This window comes from Ailuropoda melanoleuca, chromosome 8, assembly GCF_002007445.2.
Source record: "Ailuropoda melanoleuca isolate Jingjing chromosome 8, ASM200744v2, whole genome shotgun sequence".
NCBI lineage: Eukaryota > Metazoa > Chordata > Mammalia > Carnivora > Ursidae > Ailuropoda > Ailuropoda melanoleuca.
In genome coordinates this window covers 20,612,209-20,634,635 of record NC_048225.1, presented here as the reverse complement: position 1 = coordinate 20,634,635, position 22,427 = coordinate 20,612,209, and the positions used below count along the sequence as shown (strand labels likewise).

The window sequence follows — 22,427 nt, the reverse complement described above, 5'->3', positions numbered from 1 at the left end:
CCGGGGCGCCGGCCGAGCTGCGGGGGGAGCGCTCGCTGGCTCGCCGCTGCCGCTGCCGCCGCCGCCGCCGCGCTGTGCTACGGCCGCTCCCGGCGGCCCGTGGATGGGGGTGTCCCGCTGAGCCCCGCGATCCGCCTCCCTCCGCCAGGACCCGCACAGGTGCCGTCGCGGGGGGCGACCTTAGCATGACCGACCCCCTGCCGTGGGTGGGGGTTGGACGGGGTGGTGAAGGAGAGGCCCCGCGACTCGGGCTTTTCCGCCTGTAGGTCGGGGAGGGGGGCGCCGCAGCCCCGCGCCCCCAGCCCGTCCCATCCTGGAATCGGAACGGAAGAACCCCGAGGCCGTCGCCCTCCTGCCCAGCCCTTCACGGGAGCGCAGCGCCCGGGCCGGGAACTGTGGGATGATGGGCACTTCAAGCATCATCAGATCAGAGCCTCGGCCCCCCAGCCAGGCCTGGCGTGCGTGCTTGCGAGTGTGTGAGTGTGTGTGTGTTTGTGTGTGTGTGTGTGAGAGAGAGAGAGAGAGAGAGAGAGAGAAGGGAGGCGCGGCGCGGGCTGGGGGCTGGGGGAACCGGGAATGCTGCCCGATGGTGTGGGGCAGTGGGTCTGTACCTCCTCCCAGGACCGTTATCTGGTCCGGCTACCCTTCAACGCCCCGGAGTATCTATGCCCCTAAGAGCCTGACCCCGCACCCGCCCGTGCCCCTCCCTGGGGTGCCGAGCCCGTCCCCAGGACCATGCATTCCTGCAGTGTCAGAACCGCTGGCAGCTGCCGCAGACGCTGCGGGAGCGATTGTTTTACTACGGAACAGGTCGGAGAAAGGACGAGGGTGGTGGTGGTTGAGGGGAGCGCTGCCCTCCGGTGGGCCCAGGGCCTCTGGAGCTCAGGGGCGCGAGGCTTGACAGAGCCCCAGGACGGGCGTGTTATCCCAGCCCTCTCTTCTTTTTTGCCTATCCCTTCCCTTCTCGCCGCTCGACACCCCCGATCTCCTTGCCACTCCCGTGTCCCGCTCCTGTTTGGCCAAAGGGCCGTGGAGTATGTGTGCGGCCTGCGCGGGATGAGCCCAGCTTTCTTGGAGCGCCAGCCGTTGTGCTGCTTGGAGAAGCCTTTCTTTACCCCAACAGACCCGGGGCGGGGTGGGGGGGGAGGGGGATGTGAAATGAGGGTGAATGGAGCAGCAGGAGGAGGGGGAAGAGGGGGAAGCAGAACCGCAAAGGGGTTGCTGACTTATATGCAACGAAATACTCTTTCTGTGAAAATGTGAAGCTGGCACAGTCCTGTATCCTGGCTGGTTTTGCTGAGTAGCGGTGGGACAACTGCGGTGGATCAGGGCAGGGCAGATTTTAGGGACGAGGCGGGTGGGGCGCTAGAAATCAACTGCTCTATGGGGCAGGTAGGAAGAAGGGGGAGATGGAATGGGCCTCTGTGGAGGTGCAGAGGCCCAGCAGGGGGAGGCATGGTGAATTCTCCTTGCTGCCGCTTCACTCTGCTCAGCTCAGCAAAGCAGGGAGTGAAAATTTGTTACTGCAGCCCCAAGCTGCATCATTATGCTGCAAGGGAGAGGCTTCTGTGTTTGCTGCTGGGTCTCTTTCAAGCTGGGAGCCGTCTTTTCTTTTCCAAATTACACCATCTATCGGGAGCCAAGATAAATGGAATAGATTATAGGACATAATCAAACTATAGCCCTGCACTCTGTGCTAGGGTAAAGAGAAAAAGGCAAGGTGACCCTTCTGTGGTTCCCTTTTTCTGCCATGCTTCCAGCCTTTTTTTTTTTAAATTGATTTTGGAAGTATAGAGGCAGAGGATAAGCTATGAATTGTATTAACCCTAGCTTTTCAGGGAGGAAGTCTCTGAGATGAGCTGGGAGTGAAAGCAGGGCCAAGCTTGTCAGGATGCAAGAGTAGCACATTTCAGTGGGAGTGCAAAGGCACCTCACCAAGGGAGAAGAGCAAAAGAAAGTGAGCTAAAGGAAGCACAGAAGGGGCACCAGTTCTAAAAGGGCTGCCAGTGCCAACCCAGAGACCACTCCTTGAGCCAGGCTCTCATGGCCTCTGCCACAGCCTTCGGTCTTCCTACAAACACCCGGCTCAGCTTGGGTGTGGAGTGACTTCCAATTGCCAGTGCAGGCTTTTCAGGTTTTGTTTCATCTCCAGGCAGGAGCTTCTTGGCTCCTGGGTAGTGAGCTGATGAAAAGAAATCAGGCTACATTGTGGATGGTTCAGATGACCATGTTTTTGAAATCTGGAGCAGTGATATCCCATTCCTCTTTCATAATAATCTAGGTGAATCCATTTTCTCCAGAGGCTGCCTGGGCTGAGGATAGGTGCTTTCAGCATAATCCTCCTGTTGCCAACACCCAAAACTCAATCTCTGTCTTAGATTCTGGTTGGATTGCCCTCTTGTTGCTGGTTAATAGTATAGACCATGCCATTTCAAACTAGCACCCCACTGGTATCATGCACTCAGTCCGGCTCCCCCTTCTCTCTTAGAGAAGAGTACAGATTTAAAGGAAGTGTGAATATCTGGAACATCAGCTGGTTAACTTTCATGTCTCTCTGAAATGGGGCCAGTGTTCCAAGAAGCTTTTTGACCAAATAAATCCGAAAAAAGGTGGTAAAATTTACTCAGCAATCCTTCTCCCATTTAGTCAACATTTGGAGCATTGCACATAGACTATCATGCAGGGGGAATTTTTTTTTTTTTTTTTTTTTTTTTTTTTTTTTTACCTGAAACACCCTCCCTCTACATTTCCATGAGCCTGAGTTATCCTCATTTTCCTGAAATTATTGACATTTTTTGGACACTGCACATGCCATACATTGTGCTTAGCACTTTCAAAGATTGTCTTCATTACTCTACAAAATAACCTTCAACTTAAATACTGTTTCATTTTTTTAAAAGACTTCTTCATTTATTTGAGAGAGAGCAAGAGCAAGTGAGCATGATTGGGGGGAGGAGCAGAGGGAGAGGGAGAGAGAATCTTAAGCAGACTCCCCACTGAGCATGGAGCCTGATGTGGGACTCTAGCTCATGACCCTGATGACATCATGACCTGAGCCCAAACCAAGAGGGGGATGCTTAACCGACTGAGCCACCCAGGCGCCCCTAAATACTATTTTATTTTATTTTTTATTTTTTAAAGATTTTATTTATTTATTCGACAGAGATAGAGACAGCCAGTGAGAGAGGAAACACAAGCAGGGGGAATGGGAGAGGAAGAAGCAGGCTCATAGCGGAAGAGCCTGATGTGGGGCCCGATCCCACAACACCGGGATCACGCCCCGAGCCAAAAGCAGACGCTCAACCGCTGTGCCACCCAGGTGCCCCCTAAATACTATTTTAAACCTCATTTTATGGAGGAGAAAACCGAGGCACAAATTCATCAAAGGCTGAGAATTTGCCCAAGTCTCACACCTAAGAAGTGATAGGATCAGGAGGGGAACCTGGAGTCCTGCTGTAGTCCACACAAATCCCTCATCTGTAAAGCCTTTCCTTGCTTCCAATTATACTCTGTGGTCTTTTCTCAACTTTGGCACTCAGGGAATCTCAATCTTTTTTGTGCTATTAGCCGCTTTGGCAATGTAGAGAAACCAATGGGATTCTCCCCCAAATATGTTTGTAAGTGCATAAAATATAGTTTTATTCAAAGAGCCCTTTCAGGGGTCTGTAGACCCTAGATGAAGAACCCTCGACTGGCAATTAGTGGTGTATTGTTTTATGGCTGTGTTGTCCAATATGGCAGCCACGAGCCCCCTATGGCTAGTCCAAATGGAAATGTATGGTGATACACACTGGATTTCAAAGACTTGATATGAAAAAAGAATGTAAATTGTTTCATTAATATTTTAAAATATAGATTACATTTTGAAATGCAACCTTTTGGATATATTGGATTATAAAACATTATTAAAAATAAGATTATTAAGTTAATAAGTTATTAAAATTAACTTCCAATGCCATTAGCTCTACACCAACACCTTCATGTTTTTTTTGTTTTTTTTTTTTTTTAAAGATTTTTTATTTTATTTGACAGAGATAGAGACAGCCAGCGAGAGAGGGAACACAAGCAGGGGGAGTGGGAGAGGAAGAAGCAGGCTCATAGCAGAGGAGCCTGATGTGGGGCTCGATCCCATAACGCCGGGATCACGCCCTGAGCCGAAGGCAGACGCTTAACTGCTGTGCCACCCAGGCGCCCCACACCTTCATGTTTTAACAGATGAGAAAATCAGGACCCATGATGCCTGTCACTTAGCCACACATTGGCAGGTCTGTTTGGTTCATGAACATATGTTCTTTCCGAGATACCATACTGCTTTTATATCTCTTTATCTTGATATCTTATCATGCTGCCTTTGCAAACCATAAATACTTAGAATATGTTTTCACGGGATGTGATGGTAATTGGCTTAATCCCAGTATAATCCTAGTAAGAGCTGGCTAGGTCCTCGCCTGGCATGACCTTTGCCTCACTTATTTAGAGTTTAAGTTTTATAGGCAAAGATGGAGAACGGCACTTGCAGGGCAAAACCCGTGGTTTTTGCTGTCTGTCCCGTTCTCAGGTGGTGGTTCCAATGTCAGCATCTAACTGGACCAGTAATCATGCGGACAGGAGAGAAAAATTTGGTTGCCTTTCCGTGTTACAGGGAAGAAAGTGGAGTGTGTAGGGAAGGGTATGATAGACAACAAGGCCGTGCTGCCTGAAATTGAAAATGAGAACATGTATGTGGGGGACAGATGATCATTTTTCAATGGGCGCACCTCATTGATTGTTTGCCTAGCCGCAGAGCAGCGTGAGCTAGTTGCCATGTGCCATGTCCAGAGGATGTCTGTGCCCTCGAGGAATTTAAATTAAAATCGGGGAAGGGCTTGGATTTCAATATGATTGGATAAATCGCAGCCAAAGGCTGTGGAAAAGAAAGCAGGCCTGAGTGTGTGGCTTTTCAGCGGGTGGTGCCTGAGATGGTTAACGGAGGCTGGCCCTGGAGCACATGGGTAGTTGGGTCTATCCGAGGCTAACCAATCATTTGATGCATTCCTCTGGCCCCAGACAGAAGCTCTGTAGCTTAGAAAAGCTCAGGTGCTTGTTTGAAAGTCTCTATTGGTCTATTATTTATTGATGAGGGTAGTAATATCCAGGTCCGTGAATCCCTATCCAGAACCCTTGGGGCCAGGCATTTAAGAAAGGAGTAATAGAGGGCATGTTCTGTATATCATCTCCTGGGGACTGGGGCAGCAATCACCATAATGAAAAACATTAATATTTCTGCAGCAGAACACACTAAACGGGATAAATTAAAACCATAAGCAACTTTATATTCGTGTAGATCAGCTTGAGTTACCAAGTGAGGTCCGGTCAGGTTTTACCACCAAGTAAGTTATGAAAGACTTCTGGTTTTCAGAGCACATGGTTAAGGATGTGGACCTATGGTGGTAATAATAATAATAATAATAATAATAATAATATAATAATTATAATATTTATAATATATAATGTTTATATTATATAATAATAATTATTTATAAATATAAATAAATATTTATAAATATAAATATTATATTATATATAACATTTATAATATATAATATTTATAATATAATAATAATTATTATGGTAGTGATAATTATTATTATTATTATTATTATGGTAGTAATAATAATTATTATTATGGTAGTAATAATAATAATAACAACAACAATAATAATAAACGGAGAATGTATAGAACAATGATGATGTTTATTATCTTCCAGACACTGTTCTAAGCACTTACCTGGGTTGACTCCTTTAACCCTTAAGACAATCCCTTGCAGATCATTCTTTCTGTCTGGAGAAAAATAAAAGGAAGCACAGAGAATTAAGTAACTTGTACGGTTGCCACTGGTAAGGGTCAGAACAGGGTGCAAACCCAGGCAGTCTGGTCCGGGGGTGCAACTGAACCACTATGCTTTGTCTTTTGGAGCAGGGAACTAGAGCAGACATGTCTCCAAAGTTTACTCCTCTTGGGTTATTCACACGCATGACACTGTTTGAACGCCTCACGTGTATAACAGTAAGCCGCAGCAGTGGATGCCTGGAAAGTTGGAATCTTCATTTTCAGAGGGATCCAGAGTCAGAGACTACGTGGTCATGGCTCCTCGGCAGAGCTGGCCATGAAAGCCCAGCCCCAGCTCACGTTACCTTGTTTATTTCTCCTAGATAAACGAGCCCTGAGAGTGGCAGTTGTCCTATTGCTGGGCAAGAATGGAGGCCCCCCTGGTGAGTCTGGATGAAGAGTTCGAGGACCTTCGGCCCTGCTGCTCAGAGGACCGGGAGGAGAAACCACAGAGTTTCTATGGCTCATCTCCCCACCATGTGGAGGACCCCTCCCTCTCTGAGCTGGAGAATTTTTCTTCCGAAATAATCAGCTTCAAGTCCATGGAGGACCTCGTGAACGAGTTTGATGAGAAGCTCAATGTCTGCTTTCGGAACTACAACGCCAAGACGGAGACCCTGGCTCCCGTGAAGAACCAGTTCCAGATCCAGGAGGAGGAGGAGACCCTGCAGGACGAGGAGTAAGAAGTCTTAATTGCCCTCTGTTGCTTCAGACCCGAGCCCCGTAGGCTGGGGCTCCTTCACATAGAACTGGCTTCTGTCCATGGGTTCGTGGCATATCACTTACCCTTTTCTGTGGTGGGGCAGGGCCCCGGTAATTGCTGACATTATACTGTTATGTTCCCCTACAGTGACCTATAGAGCTTTCTTAAACCCTAAAGGAATGAAAGATTTTTACGAAACAGGTTTTCTCAGATACGAAATGGAATTTTAAGAGCATGATCCATTTTAGGGTCTCTCTTCAGTTTTCTTTTTTTTTCCTTTCTAAAGATTTATTTTGCACAAGCCTTCTATGACTGTCTTTTTCCTCATTAAAGCGCACATGTTACTGTCTGTAAAATAAGCTGTTTCCCATACTATTTCAAGTCGCTTTAATTGCATACATTAATTAGAATCCTTAACCCTTAGAAGGCTTACTTTCTGGTGAAAACGAAGAAGTAAACCATTGTGAACTGTTTGTTATAACAGCATTCTTCCGATTGGCAAATTTAGGAATACATTTAATAATTTCTAGAAGCACAGGTTACAAGATTTTTTCCGTTGGTGCCCACGGTTCTTGGTCACCCCGCTTCAAAGAATGAAGAGGTAGATGGCGCAGAGTGGTGGGCAGGAAAGGAGGGTTTACTGAGTGATAGTACAAAGCTCCTGAAGAAGGAGGGGACCCAAAAGGGTTGTCTTCTCCCTCTCTCTTTTTAAAAAGATTTTATGTATTTATTTGAGAGAGAGAGAGATAGCACAAGTAGTGGGGAGCGACAGAGTGAGAGGGAGAAGCAGACTCCCGGCTGAGCAGGGAGCCCCATGTGGGGCTCGATCCCAGGACCCCGAAATCATGACCTGAACCGCAGGCAGACACTTACCACCCAGGTGCCCCTTCAGTTTTCTTTGTATCAGTAGTAATGCACCCAGATATTAGAAATAAGGACCAGAAGAAAAATTAATTTACTGTGTCGGAGGAATCTGTCCCTGGAACAATTTGCTTCGAGAAAGAGCAGAATTATGAAAATCACCTGTTTACAGACCCTCCTCAGGACTGGAAAATCGTCTACAAATGTTAAAATATGTCCAAATAAGAAAGCATACAAACTGAACTGAGAGCCCAGGGAATTACCTTAGGCACAATCAAGGTGATAATTAGGTGACGTGGCTTTTGGTCTGCAGAGTCCCTGTGTCACTTACTAGCCACCTACTGGGATCTTAACTGCAGACAAGAAAAGGGCTTTGGGAAAAGTGCTGTGTGAGGAGTGACTAGAAAATAAGAAGGGGATAATTTGGTACAAAAATTAAAGAAGGGTGTTTTGGGCACTTAGTAGAAATAGGCCTGAATTCCCTATAGAGGTAAAGTATGCATCAATTGTTTTTAAGGAATCACACAAGAAATGTCAAGTAGTTGTAATGGAACTTTGGAGCAACCGGGCTTTTGGTTTCTCTTTTTAGGAACTTGAGCCGGGGGAGGGGGGGTGTTGCCCCTGAATAAGTGGGGTAAAAGGGCGTGTCCTAGACAAGGGAGCCTGACCTGTGTGGGAGGTAATTGGCGACTTGATGACCCTGTGAGTGTATAGGGGCTCTGTGTCTGTCTGTCTCACTCACTATTATATCCCCCCATGTCTAATATAGGGTTTGGTGTGTCGTAAGTAATCCAGGAGTATTTTTTGAATGAAATACTGAATGTCGAATGAATTGGGTGAGTAATAATGGCTGGCCTCGTAGGTGAAGGGAATGCATTTCCAGATCCACACCATTTCCTTCTCTCCTTTTTAATTAATGTTGGCCTGAAGTCATGATCAGAGAGAACATTTTACTCTGGTGACCAGTACTCTAACTGTGAGCTATCTGTTTTAATTCAATTTTAAGTTTCAAACTGATTCTTCTTAAATTCTGAGCCTGTTGTAATTTGTTCAACCCCTGTAAGTCTAAAAAGAATGGCTCTGGGGCTTTATTATACAGAGTATTTTTTTCACTGCCTGGTGCAATGAACTAGAAAGACAAAGACTATGAATTCTAATTTTCATACTCTTGCTAACTCACTGTGCGACCTTGGGCTGGTCACTTAACTCTAGTCGACTGCGTGGGTCCTCATCTCTGAAGCCTCCAGAGCTCAATCTTGATGAAGCAGGGCTAAGGACTTGGAAAGAACCTCATTCCTTACCTCACCCAGGCTGTGCTCTGCAAATGACATTTTAAGATGCATCCCATTCCTTTTGCTTCCAACAAATCATTTCTTCCCTATCTAACCCCCCCCCCCCCCGCCTCATTAAGGATGAAGGCCCAGGGGGCAGGTTCTTACTCTCTTCTAGCACATTAGCAGAGGTCACTCAATGTTAATTACCATCACATGGGGTTATTGGTCCGCTCACCCTGATTTTTCTGACTTGCCTGCCTCATTGACTGCCTCAGCTAAAAGACCAAAGGTTGAACAGTTCCTTAGAGATAAGGTACAATTTGGGGATGGCGTAGAGGGAAGAAGCCGGGCACAGAGAAATTAACACTGCCCTTTCTAGGCAGTCAATGTATCTAAACCCTTCCAACTTAAAATAAAAATCAGAGTTAAATTGCAGACTTTGCCTATAGATACACATCCAGACACTATAAAATTATATACTATAAAATTATGATGAAGTAAGGAAAAAGATAATTTAGTATCTCATCTGGTTATGATTCTCCTGAGCATAGCTTGTAATAAACTTGCCTAAGTTTGGTATTGGGATGGGTATTTCATCCACAAACGGACTGAAAGTGTTTTGGCTGGGTTAGAGCTAAATAATAGAAACATAAAACAAAAGCTGTGAAATTCTTCGTCAAGCTAACCTCCTAAAAGGTAGCACAAGTCATAAAGTGAGTGCAGTAATTCCCTTTAAAGTGGATTTCTTTCCTTCTCATGTGGAACTATTTGACCAATAAGGAATTGGCTGAGATGTCAACTTAACTCTGATTTGTCAGGGTGTGGAAGTTTTAGGCATTACAAGACAGTCAAATTTGAACAGCTATTTTCTGGTTGTAAGTTTAGAAACTTCCAGAATCTCTCCTTTCCTTTGTCATAAGAGATTGAACGCGGAGGCCAGAGCCCCTTTAGGGACCTCAACCCGACACCTGCCTCGCTGGGGTTGTGATTGGCCCTCTTATAGGCACCCTGGATACAGAGGGTCCAAAATATGAGAACAATCGCAGTTTCCTGCTCTTCAGATAGAATTATTGGGTTAAAGGTGTTAAAAATAAAGTCACACGGGGTCACACCTGTCTGGCTCAGTCAGAACAGCACGCGACTCTTGATCTCGGGGTTGTGAGTTCGAGCCCCACACTGAGTGTAGGGATGACTTAAATAAGTAAAAACTTGAAATCAAATAAAGTCCACACGGTAAATAAATGCCCCATAGTCAGCCATACTTGAAGGTGAAGACAAGTAAACCCTAAATACACAGGATAGGGAAAGCCAGTGGATAACTGATTTTTAGGAAAGTTCTCTCTCTTCTCAGAGGTTCAGTTTCCCCAGAGGGCAGAGGTAGTATTGATTATCTACTTAAGTCCTTGAAAGAATCTAAAAAGTTGTTCAAAGCCATTATGTGCTAATAATAATTCCTTAGTATTAACCGCGAGAGCATAGTCACGTGAACACACACCTAAGTGTGGCTATCGGCTTGACTGGACACAAAACACTGGCTGAGGGTAGGAGCCAGCCTTGAGGGTCTTAAGGGAAATGTTTTCAAATTGGAATTCTAATAAGCCCTTTAGGCTAGCTGCCTGCCGTATTGTCAAGATGGCATGTGTGTGTGGAGGGGGGAGGGGGGCAGGACTCATGTAGCCTTGATGGCCATATTGCCAGCAGACCCAGATCTTTGTATACGCGTCTTGTCACAACCCAACCTGCTCAGTCCGTTCACACTCTGCCAGCGTCCTTTCCCGAATCCCTAGCCCTGTATGGTGAAAGATAGTTTAGTCAGTTCCATAGGCACCTAACTAAGCCCAGGCCATAAACCGTGCACTGAAGAGCCTCTCCTGTCACTATAGGGACTGAGAGAGCCAATTGAATTGCGGGTGCCATGGCAGCATAATGACAGGAATTGAGGCAACCTGTTTAATCCGGGCTCTTTGATAATAGATCTAGGACATGCCATTCAGACGCTCCCTTCCCCAAGATAAGAGTGAGTAGCGGGGTGCTTCTCAGGGAAGTAGAATTTCACGCCCCGCCTCAGGGTGCCTATTAAAGGGGGTCTATTCATTCCCAAGGCCCCTGCTTGTGGGAGAATAGACAGCCTCTCTGGGGAAGAAAGCCCTTCCCATTCTCTTCCTCACAGAAAGCTTTGTGTTTTCCCCTCCCACCACCAGCTCTTCGCTCCCGGGGCTGCCTGCCTGCCGCCAGGGTTCTGCCTTTGGCTTCCATTTAACCTTCTCGGGGGCAGGAGAGCTAGACAGGAAGCCCTCACGCCCCCCACTGCCCCTGCCATTCCTCCTTTTGTGGCCTGATGAAAGCACCCTGTCTGGGGCTAATGTAGTTCGAGATCTTTCACGCAGAGCAAGTTTCTGAACTGCTGTTCTAGCTTGTGACTGGGAACTTGGTATATTATTCTGACACCCGTGCCAGTGCCAATCAGAAAATTATAAAGACTCGGAATAGTTATGTGGTTAGGAATCTAGACCCTGTAGCCATATTGCCCGGTTTCAAATCCTACCTCTGTCATTACTGGCTGTGTGAACTTAGACAAGTTTACGGACTTCTCTGTTGACTTCTCTGTTTCAGTTTTTTTTTTTCCGCCTCAGAATCTGCCTTATAGAGTTGTGAGGAATGAATGAATTGACCCACACCAAGGTTCAGAAGAGTACCTGGCTTATAGTCAGTGCCCATTAAGTGTTGGCTGCTAGTGTTATGATTGTGACGTGGGCACTGAATACATGTGGGAGTGTGGGAAGGTGTGCGAGCAATGACCGAGAGATAAGAGTCACTCTATCGTAAATGTTGTTCATGAACCTTGAAGGGGAAAGAATACTTCGGAAAAGGAGAAGAAAATTCGGACAAAACAGGAAAGAATGAGGATGACTTGAAATCCCTAGGAGACAAGGGCATAGGGAATCTCCCTAAAAATCTAGAATTGGAAGATGAATCCAGATGTCAGTGAAGGCTCGCGTGAGAAAACTTGCCACTCCCTACGTGATTGGACAGAGTCCCTACTTGTCATTTTAAGGATGCACACAGTTTCAAGGTCATTGGCAAGGGTGCCGTTCATTGAAGGTCCCAGCCTCTATCCAGCCTAGGAGAGGCACAAAAGGCTTCTGCCTGTTTTGGGCTTTGCTGAATTTCATTTTCCCAGGCACTTGCTGCAGGGACAAACCCGAAGGTCAACGCCCGCACTCTTGTTGATTCTTGCAGCAGAGAATGTAACACAGCGATGCAAGGAGGAGTCGTCCGCCAGCCTTCCCGGTGGGTGTGGCGCTTGGAGTTTTGTCTTGGAGACAGCAAATCATGCTTGCCTCTTGGCTTTAGAATGCTACTGAGACTTGTGTTTAGCATTAGGCTGGATTAATGAAGCTCTAATGGTGCCTGATGGAGATTGGATTATCACCCATGTTTAAGAAGCAGACGCTGAAATCCTGCTGAATGGATGTCTAATGAACACTTGAGTCCTCTCAAAGTGCTTTCTTGTAATTGTAGGAAAATAACGAAGAAGCGGGTCACCCAAGCACGGCATGAAATTGTGTTTTCTTGAGTTCCTTCAGTGCGCTTCGTGACCGACTGTATACCTTGAGCGCTAGGCAAATCTCTTTGCTTCTATGCCCATAAATCATATATCATTCTGGATTTTATGTATGTTAAGAGCACTCACCTGTCCAAATTTCAAGTGTCTGTGCTCTCGTCCAACCTGCACTTACCTTTTTAGCGACTTACCCTGGATTTTGTCATGTTTCGAATTTGATCCATAGGTATACTTAGTTGCTTATTTTTAAATGGCTGTTTCTTTATATTAGTCTATCTAAATACAATTTACCTTCATAGACCGTATTTTTGTAGGTATCACTCACGTTTGACATGTGTGGGCACCTGAGGGAGATTGCATAGAGCCCTTGTTTAACATTAGCTAAGATGAACTCGAGTGCCCCTGGGTGCCATGGACGGCATTATTTTAGGAGCTTGGTTTACTGATTTATATTAATCTCTCGGTGTTGACTCATTTGTTTATTTTCCTGTGTGTGAGAGTTTGTGACTTTAGGTAATTTCCCCTAACCCTCTTCTTTTCTTTTCCCCCAAGAAGTCTTTCTGAAATAAGTGAATTAAACGACGATGAATTGTAGAAAAGAGTTTCGTATAATGTACATATCGGAATTTTTAAAAGAAATGTAATAAAGGGAGCCCCATCTTCCCTCACTAAAAACCAGTTGTTAGAGGTGTATTGATTGATTCCTTTCATATATTTGCCTTAGAGTGTCCATGACGGAGACTTACACTGCTAGAGGGCGGGACTGTGCCACCTGCAGGCTCCCCAGAGCATTTTGGGTAATAAGTAAGCATGAACAGGATTGGCCTTATCCCCTTAGCTACATTAGATGTCAAGAAGTTAATCCTTTTTTTTTTTTAAGATTGTATTTATTTATTTGACAGAGATAGAGACAGTCAGCGAGAGAGGGAACACAGGCAGGGGGAGTGGGAGAGGAAGAAGCAGGCTCCCAGCAGAGGAGCCTGATGTGGGGCTCGATCCCAGAACGCTGGGATCACGCCCTGAGCCGAAGGCAGACGCTTAATGACTGAGCCACCCAGGCGCCCCTTCAAGAAGTTAATTCTTGACCATTTAGATTGCAGGCCTCTAAAATTGAAATGCATCTAAACTCTATGATAGCCCTGATCTTAAGGAGATTCAGACAGAAAATCTGCCCCAATTATCTATCTGTCTGTCTATCTATCTATCTATATCTATCTATCTATCTATCTATCTATCTATCTATCTATCATCTATGTATCACCTATCTGTATCTATCTATCTATCTATCTATCTATCTATCTATCTATCTATCTATCTATCACCTATCTGTCTATATCTATCTATCTATCTATCTATCTATCTATCTATCTATCTATCTATCTATCTATCATGATCTTCCTCTTTCTTTCTCACTCTTCTTTGCCCACAGGAAAGGAAAGGAAACATGGGCATTTCTCAGGTTCATGACACATGAACTATTTGGTTGAGGGACAGATTTATTTTCAGGGGCAATTTATTTTTTGCCAGAGGTGATTTGATTGTAGACTCTACCATTTGTATCTCCATGGTGAGAAAGGCCTCTTCTCTTAAGCAAACACCTTTCATGCAGAAGCCCGTGGCCAGGGTCCATTCTCTTGGCTCTTTCTCTCCTGGTCGTGCCTCTAATTCCGTTTTTAAGCTGCTTTGCTCTTGCATGCTGGAAGGCAGATGATCTCAGCCTGGCACACACAGAAGCCTCTCTCCTCCCGCAGCCCAGCTCTTCCTTCCTCCAGGCGGGGCCAGGCCACAGATGTGTGCTAATGAGAGCTTCTCTTTGTTTACAGGGTTTGGGATGCTCTGACAGACAATTACATCCCTTCACTCTCAGAAGACTGGAGGGACCCAAACATGGAGGCTCTGAATGGCAACAGCTCTGACACTGAGGTACCTCTCTGGGGCCCCTTACTTAATAAGGCTTGAGAAGACGTGGATTCCAGTTAGAAAAACATTCAGTAATTCAGCAGTCTTCCCCATTAGGTAATGAAGCTCAGTAACAGCTCCAAAACATTGCTGGGAAGGCAGGCATCGTGGAGGAGGTGAAGAATGAGGTGAGGGCGCATCCAGTGTAGACGAGGTGATTCCAGTGGCTATCCATAAAGAGTGTAAATGCAAATTACTCTGTTGTTGATCCGTGTCCTGCAACACACAAAATTAGGTGGTCTGAAGTAAGAGGAGAAGAGTGACTATCACAGGCTTCTCTGTGTTCAAATAATCATGGTTTAAAAAAAAAATCAGGGTTTCCTATCTAAAATGAACAGTTCAGTCCCACCAAAAACAAGACGGCAAATACTGATAGGTTTGTGGCAAGGTCAAAGCCTGGCTAATGGCCAAAGCAGGGGCGTAGACATTAGTGAGGTGTCCACTCAATGGGGAGTGGCCAATGAGACGTTTATGGACTCAACCAAGAAGATATTTATGTGGCAGAACTTGACTCACATTCTGTGCTTACTGATGCCAAAGAAGAAAGTAGCCTGAAGGCTTCTGAATAAAGAGAATACTTGTTTTGAGTTGATTTGCATGGGCTACGAGGACTGATCTTTCAGAAGATCCAGATGGCCCTTCCTGGCTGAATCTACGTATAGAAAAGTAAAATCATTTCATGGCTCTGTCCTTCTTAAAAGCAGGTTTCTGCCTTGCTTGGTTTTCTAGTTTCAGCTGTAAAGGAAATTTGATGATTTCTTATCAGGAAGGGCTGTCACAGCCCTGCACGCTCAGCAAGTGAGGGAAAGGGAGGAGGATCTCCTCTTCCTAGGTCCTCCAGAACTGAGTCCAAGTGAAAGAGCAAGAGACACATTTCCCTTACGGGGCGATATTTCTGCAGAGCATGGCCCCAAGTAGCCCAGCATAGAGATCAGCAGTTGGCTGATTTGTTGAAAAGGCAGCTGTACATCCTTAACTCTTTTAATAATTAGCAATCCCAAATTCTCAAAACCTCCAGGTTTCATTGATGGGGCAGGTAAGGTGGTGACTTTGACACTAGGAGATTCGCGACAAGCCTACTCAGTGTGGACACAGGAGGCTGCATCCCAAGTCCCGTTTTGGCTCCCGACTGTCTTCTCTTGCGATGCTTATAGGTATCCTCACCCCAAATGCAAAGGACAAAGAGGCAACCATGTAATAAATGTAGTTACTGAAAGGAAATCCGGTCCATCGTGGTGCAAAAGGCAGATTTTGCTTTGTTATCTCTTTGGCCACCTTTCCAACTCATTTTGTGGATTAAGCCAAAGGATGTATAAGATAGCCTGCCCTTCAAAAGGTCTCTAATTTATCCTCATTTGCAGATTTCCCTCAAGAGGGTTAATATTTCAGGGCAAAAGGAATGACCCTGAGAAGGACGATCTTGAGTTCTGCTCCTTGTGAAATTTCTTCCATCCAGCCCATGGGAGAATGACAGGGTAGCAAAAGTGGATGGATTAGGGCTGTTTTATTTCATTTCCTTTGTTATCAGGATTCATTACAGTAGAAGCTCTTTTAACTGACCTCAGTTTAAATGATTTGCTAGATTAACCAGCGTTCTGTACTGTAAAAGAGTGGCCGACCCAGTGCCCTTGGCTTGCTGAATGCACACAGCTGGTAGGCTTCTTCCAGCAAGCCCTCATAGCTCTTCTTCTGCTCAAGTGGTTCATTGCCAAGAATCAGTTTTGTTTGTTCCCAAACCTCTTTCTGCTTGTCCTTGTGACTCTAAGTAACGTAATCAAACATTATGGAAACTGTTGGATTATGACAGCAAAGAGAGTCATGTTTTGCTTTTTTAAAATCAAAGTAACACATGTACATAGTCTTTCTTTTTTTTTCCACGATTTTATTTATTTATTTGAGATAGAGTGAGATGAGAGCAAGAGCGAGCTCCAGAGAGCAACTGAGAGAGAGCGAGAGCGAGCACAAGCAGGGGGTTGGGGGGCGGGTAGAGGGAGAGGGAGAAGCAGGCTCTCCACTAAGCAGGGAGCCCGACTTGGGGCTCCGTCACAGGACCCTGGGATCATGACCTGAGCCGAAAGCAGATGCTTAACCAACTGAGCCACCCAGGTGCCCCACACATGAACATAGTTTTAAAAGTCAAATAATACTTTAAAAATATTATAAGACTTAAAGCCTCTCCCACCCCCAGCAGCTCCTGACTTGTCTTTCCCTACTCCACAGGCAGCCACTTTGATTTCTTTTGGCAAATACCTCGGATTTTCTAAGTAATGCATTTATATTGCTGTTTGCTTGATGATTAAAATCAACAGTTTGGGCTGTTATCTATTAACTTTATACTATGGAAGATAAGATTTAATGCTTTCACACCACCTCAAATATTCACACTTAGCGTTCCCCCTGTTAATAGAGGGTTGTCACCAATTTGTAGTGAAATCAATATTAAATATATAAACTATTATAACTATGTAAAATACTTTTTCTTACTGAATCACATAATGTTGTATATTTCTTCTCTTACACAAGAGAAGAGTTGAACCTTTTGTTGAACCTGGAGTAAAGAATTACCTTGTTTTTTTTATTTGCTTAGTTTTCTGTATATCTATCAATAGTTCAACCTCAAACTCTGAGTGAAATTTAAATCTCACAATGTGTTTAAAAAAAAATCAGACTTTCAGGGGTGCGTGGGTAGCTTCGTTGGTTGGGTGTCTGCCTTCGGCTCGGGTCGTGATCTCAGGGTGGTATGGAGCCCCAAGTTGGGCTCCCTGCTCAGTGGGGGGTCTGCTTCTCCCTCTGCCTCCGCTGCTCCCTCAACTTGTGCTCTGTCAAACAAATAAATAAAATCTTAAAAAGAAAATCAGATGTTCTGTCAATTCTTTTTTGTTTTGTTTTGTCTTGAAAACATCCAGATGAGTGCCTCCATGTTTCTGCTATACACTGGTCTGGTTGTATTCTGGATCTGTGCACAGCTGTTGTCATGAGACTTTCCTTCACTTTCATTCCGGGGGTTCTTCCTGCTTCTCTCTCCTGTCCTCTGACTGCTCTATTTTTTATCTTTCTGGGTATATTCCCTTGTTTTGGTGGGAAAAAAAAATTCAGCATATTCTTGAGAAAGGGTACAGAGGAATATGTTTTCTAGAATATACTAGAATGTCTCTATTGTCCTATCATATACTTGATTGCGAGTTTGATTTGATAGTTATTTTAGGTTGCAAAAATTTATTTTACCTGGAATTCTGAAGGCGTTGTTCTCGTATCCTCCAGCTTCCCCTTACTGTTGAGCAGCCCTCAAATCCATTTTGATTCTTCTTTACATGTGACTTTCTTTTGGTTCTTTCTGAAAGCATTTAGAATATTCTTTTTTCTTTCTCATTTGAAATTTTCCATTGATGTGCCTTATAGTGAGGTCCCCCCCTCTTCATCCTGCCTTATACTTAGTGGGTCGTTTCAGCCTGGAAGCTCATGACTAAATCGTGGCATGTTTTCTTGTGTTATTTCTCTAAAGATGAATTATTTCTGTTTTCTGCTTCTATTGAGATGATTATGTATGTAGTTCTCTCCTTTCTTATGTTAATGTGATAAATTACATGAATTGATTCTCAAATATTAAGTCAACCTTGCATTCTTGAGATAAACCCAACTTGGTCATGGTGTATTATTCTTTTCTTTTCCTTTATTTCATTGTGTGGTTTTCTTTTTTTCTCATAGCTTTACTGAAGGATGATTGGCATACAATAAGCAGCACATTTTGAAGTGTTCAATTTGATAAGTTTTGACATATGGATACATCTGTGAAACCATTACCACAATCAAGATATCACTCATATCCATTAACTGCTCCCTTTCACTCCCCAATCTCCAGGCAACCCATTTCTGTCACTATAGATTAGTTTGCGTTTTCTAGAATTTTGTGTAAATGGAGTCAGGCAACAGGTACTCTTTTTTTTTTTTTTGGTCTGGCTTTTAAAAACTTAGTATAATTATTTAGATATTCATCCATTTTGTTGTTTATATCAACAGTTCGTTCCTTTTTATTGCTGAGGGGTGTTCCATTATAGAGATACACCAGAACTGGCTTATTCACTCACCTGTTGATGGACATTTGGGTTGTTTTGAATATTATAAATAAAGCTATTATGAATTTTCTTGCCTAAGTCTGTTTGTAGATATATGTCTCTGTTTCTCTGGGGTAAAAAAACCTATGAGTGGAATATTGGGGTCATATGGTAAATGTATGTTTCACTTTTTAAGAATCGGCCAAACTGTTTTCCAGTTTGAGAGCTCCAGTTATCCCCATCCTTGCCAACACCTGTTACAGACAGCCTTTTACATTTTAGACATTGGAGTAGGTATCTAGAGTACCCTATTTTGGTTAAATTTGCACTTCCTTAGTAACGTGATATTGAGCGTCTTTTCATGTACTTATTTACAATCTGTGTATCTTCAGTGAAGCGTGTGTTCAAATCCTTTGCCCACTTTCTTAATGGGTTGTGTGTGTTCTTGTTAAGATGTTATTGTTCCTTATATGAAAAGGTAGAATGAGGCATGCTAAATTATTAAGAGTTTATTTAAGTAAGATCAAATAGGACAGCACCAAACCCAGAGTAGTTAGGAGTGCTCCATCAACGGGAACTAGAGGAACGACTTTTATATGGAAAAGGTGGAAGCAAAGGAAGGAAATTATTTGAGGGGCTATAGCTTATATGGTTGTATTATTTGGGAAAGCCTAGATGGCTGTTTGTGATTGGTTGTTCTTTGGTTTGAATTCTTAACCTTGAGGCAGTAGAGGCTTAGGTTTTGGTTTGCTTGGTGGGCTACTAAGGCATTAAAACCACCTCAGTCTGATGGCCTCCATGTTTAATTAACGTAACACATACATTCTAAACATAGTCCTTTGTCTGATTTATGTTTTATGCACATCTTTTTGTCTATGGATTGCCTTTTAACTTTCTTAACATATTTTGAAGGTCAAATGTTTTTTAAATGTGATGAAGCCCAATTTACTGATTTTTTTCTTTTTATAGTTTGTGCTTCGTGTGCAGTATTTAAGTAGTCATTGAGATTTTTTTCATAAGTCTTCTAGAAGTTGTATAGTTTTAGGTTGTCTGTGGCTGTTGATTCATTTCAAGTTAGTTTCTGTATATGGTGTGAGGTAAGGGTCAAAGTTCATTTGTGTGTATGTATGTGTATGGCTATCCAGTTGTTCTGGTACTACTAATTGGAAATATTATTCTTTCTCTATTAAATTGTCTTGGCACCTTTGTCGAAAATCAATTGCCCGTATATGTGTGGATCTATTTCCGAATTCTTTATTCTGTTTCATTGATGTATGTCATTCTCTATGCTGATACCATGCTGTATTCATTACTATAGCTTTGTAATAAGTCTCGGCATAAAGTAGTACAGCTGCTGACCCTTGAACAACACGGGTTTGAACTGTGTGAGCCCGCTTACATGTGGATTTTTTGGGGAAAAACAGTACTGTAAATGTATTTTCCCTTCCTTATGATTTTCTTCATAATATTTTCTTCTCTCAAGCTTACTTTATTGTAAAAATACAGTATATAATACATAAAAAATACCAAATATGTGTTAATCAACTGTCTATATTATCAGTAAGGCTTCTGTCAACTTAACCAATAGTTAAGCTTTGGGGCAGTCAGAAGTTATATGTGGATTTTTGACAGTGCAGGGCGTCTGCACTCCTAACCCCTGCATTGTCCAAGGGTCAACGGTATAAATCTTTTAACTTTGTTCTTTTTTTTTTGAAGTTGTTTTGGCTATTTTAGGTCCTTTGCATTTCCATATAAATTTTGGAATCAGCTAAGTAATTTCTTGAAGTTGCTGGAAATTTAACTTGCGACTGTGTTAAATCCATAGATCAACTTAATTTATTCTATTAATGTGGTGTATTACACGAATTGATTTTCAAATATTAAACCAACCTTTCATTCTTAAGATAAACCCCACTTAGTCATGGGGTCATGATGTAGTTTTTTTTTTTATATAATGTGGGATTTGATCGCTAATATTTTATTAAAATTTTTGTGTCTTGTTCACAAGGAATCTTTTTCTGTAATTTTCTTGTAATGTCATAACACAAATGGGGAATTTTTCTTTCTCTAGTTTCTGAAAGAGTTTGTCTTAGTTAGATCGGTATTATTTCTTCCTTGTATGTTTGGTAGAAACCATCTGGACCATGGCTTTTCTCTGTGGAAGGTTTTTGATGATGTATTCAATTTCTTTAATAAATATAGGGGTGTTCAGATTTTCTATTTCTTCCACCAGTTGATTTCTAACAGTGTTTTTCAGGGAATTTTTTCATTTAATCTAAGTAATTGAAGTATTGACTACAACGTTGTTTATGATATGCTCTTATTATTTTAATGTTAGTAAGATCTATAGGGATGTTCTCCTCTTTATTTCAGATCTGCTAATTTGTGTTTTCTTTCGCCTTCTCTCCGTCTTCTTCCCCTCTTCTCTCTTCAGTGTAGTTATGGGTTTATCACTTTTTTTTGGGGGGGGGCTGTCACTTTTATTAATCTCTCCAGAAAACCACTCCTGGTTTCTTTTTTTCCTCTGTTGTTTGTTCATTTTCTAGCTTGTTGATTTCTATCCTTAACTTTATTATTTCCTTCCTTATACTTTCTAGGGTTTTACTAAGCCTCTTAAGGTGGGAGCCTAGATCAGATTTTAAACTTTAAAAATAATTGTCTTGGTCCACCCAGGCTGCTATAACAAAATACCACAGACAGGGTGGCTTATAAACAACAGAAATTTATCTCTCACAGTTAAGGAGGCTGGAATCCAAGATCAGGGTGCCAGCATGAGTAGGTTCTGGTAAAGGCCCACTCTGGCTTGCAGACTGCCGATTTCTGGCTGTGTCCTTACATGGTACGAGGGGATCTCAGGAGCTCTGTGGAGCGTCTTTTGTAAGGTACCAATCCCATTCATGAGGGCTCTACCATGACCTAAGCAAACGCCTGGAGTCCCCACCTCTTAATACCATCACGTTGGGCATTAAGATATCAACAAATGAGGGGCGCCTGGGTGGCACAGCGGTTAAGCGTCTGCCTTCAGCTCAGGGCGTGATCCCGGCGTTCTGGGAGAGCCCCACATCAGGCTCTTCTGCTATGAGCCTGCTTCTTCCTCTCCCACTCCCCCTGCTTGTGTTCCCTCTCTAGCTGGCTGTCTCTATCTCTGTCAAATAAATAAAAAATCTTAAAAAAAAAAGATATCAACAAATGAATTTGGGGAGGACACAAACATTCAGACCAGCAATAACATAAGCATCTTAAAATAATAAAATTTCCTTTCAGCATTGCTTTACCTGAATCCCATAATTTTGATATGGTGTGTTTTTACTAACCTCATTTTTAAGTATTTTCTAATTTCTCTTGTGATTTCTTCTTTGACCTATGGGTTATTTTAAATGTATGTTACTTAATTTCAAAATGTTTGGAGATTTTATAGTTATCATTTTGTGTTGATTTCTGATTTAATCTTGTTAGAGAACACAATCTGTACAAATTGAATCTTTTAAAATATATTGGAATTGATATACAGCCCAGCATATGTTGTATCTTAGGAATGCACTATGTGCCATTGAAAAGAATGTATATTCTGCAATTATCGGTTGTAATGTTCTGTAAAGGTCAACTAGATTAAGTTGGTTTATAGTATTGTTGAATTCTTCTAGCTCTTAACTAATTTTTTGCCTGTTTATCCATTACGATTTATTTCTTTGTTTTATTATTGAAGTATAGTTGATGTACAATGTTAAATTAGTTATCTTTTCAGGTGCACAACATAGTGAGTTGACCATTCTATACGTTACGCGATGCTTAACCATGATAAGCGTAGTTACCATCTGTCGTCATACAATGTTATTACGATTATGGACTATATTCCCTTTGCTGTACTTTTTATCTCCATGACTGTTCGGTTGATTGATTTTAAGTAAGCTCGACACCCAACATGGGGCTTGAACTCATGACCCCAAGATCAAGAGTCACATGCTCTACATAACTGAACCAGCCAGGCGCCCCTTGATTTATTCCTTTTATAACTGGAAGTTTGTACCTTTTAACCCTCTTCAGCTATTTTGCGCATACCCCCAACCCAGCGCACTTCCCTCTGGCAATCACGAGTTTGTTCTCTGTATGTATGAGTGTTTTTATTTTTGTTTGTTTTGTCTTT

General features: G+C 43.0%; 1 protein-coding gene across 2 annotated transcripts in view; it reads left to right on the top strand.

The window, feature by feature from the left end:
• Positions 1-7: 7 nt before the first annotated feature.
• FEZ1 (fasciculation and elongation protein zeta 1) overlaps positions 8-22,427 on the top strand; it is a 42,387-nt gene continuing 19,967 nt past the window's right edge. For both annotated transcript variants that reach the window (XM_019804617.2, XM_011230759.3), the window contains exons 1-3: positions 8-159; positions 6,193-6,548; positions 14,096-14,195. In XM_019804617.2, coding sequence (XP_019660176.1) covers positions 6,238-6,548; positions 14,096-14,195 — 411 coding nt within the window. In that variant the 5' untranslated portion in view covers positions 8-159; positions 6,193-6,237. The remainder of the gene's footprint in view (positions 160-6,192; positions 6,549-14,095; positions 14,196-22,427) is intronic.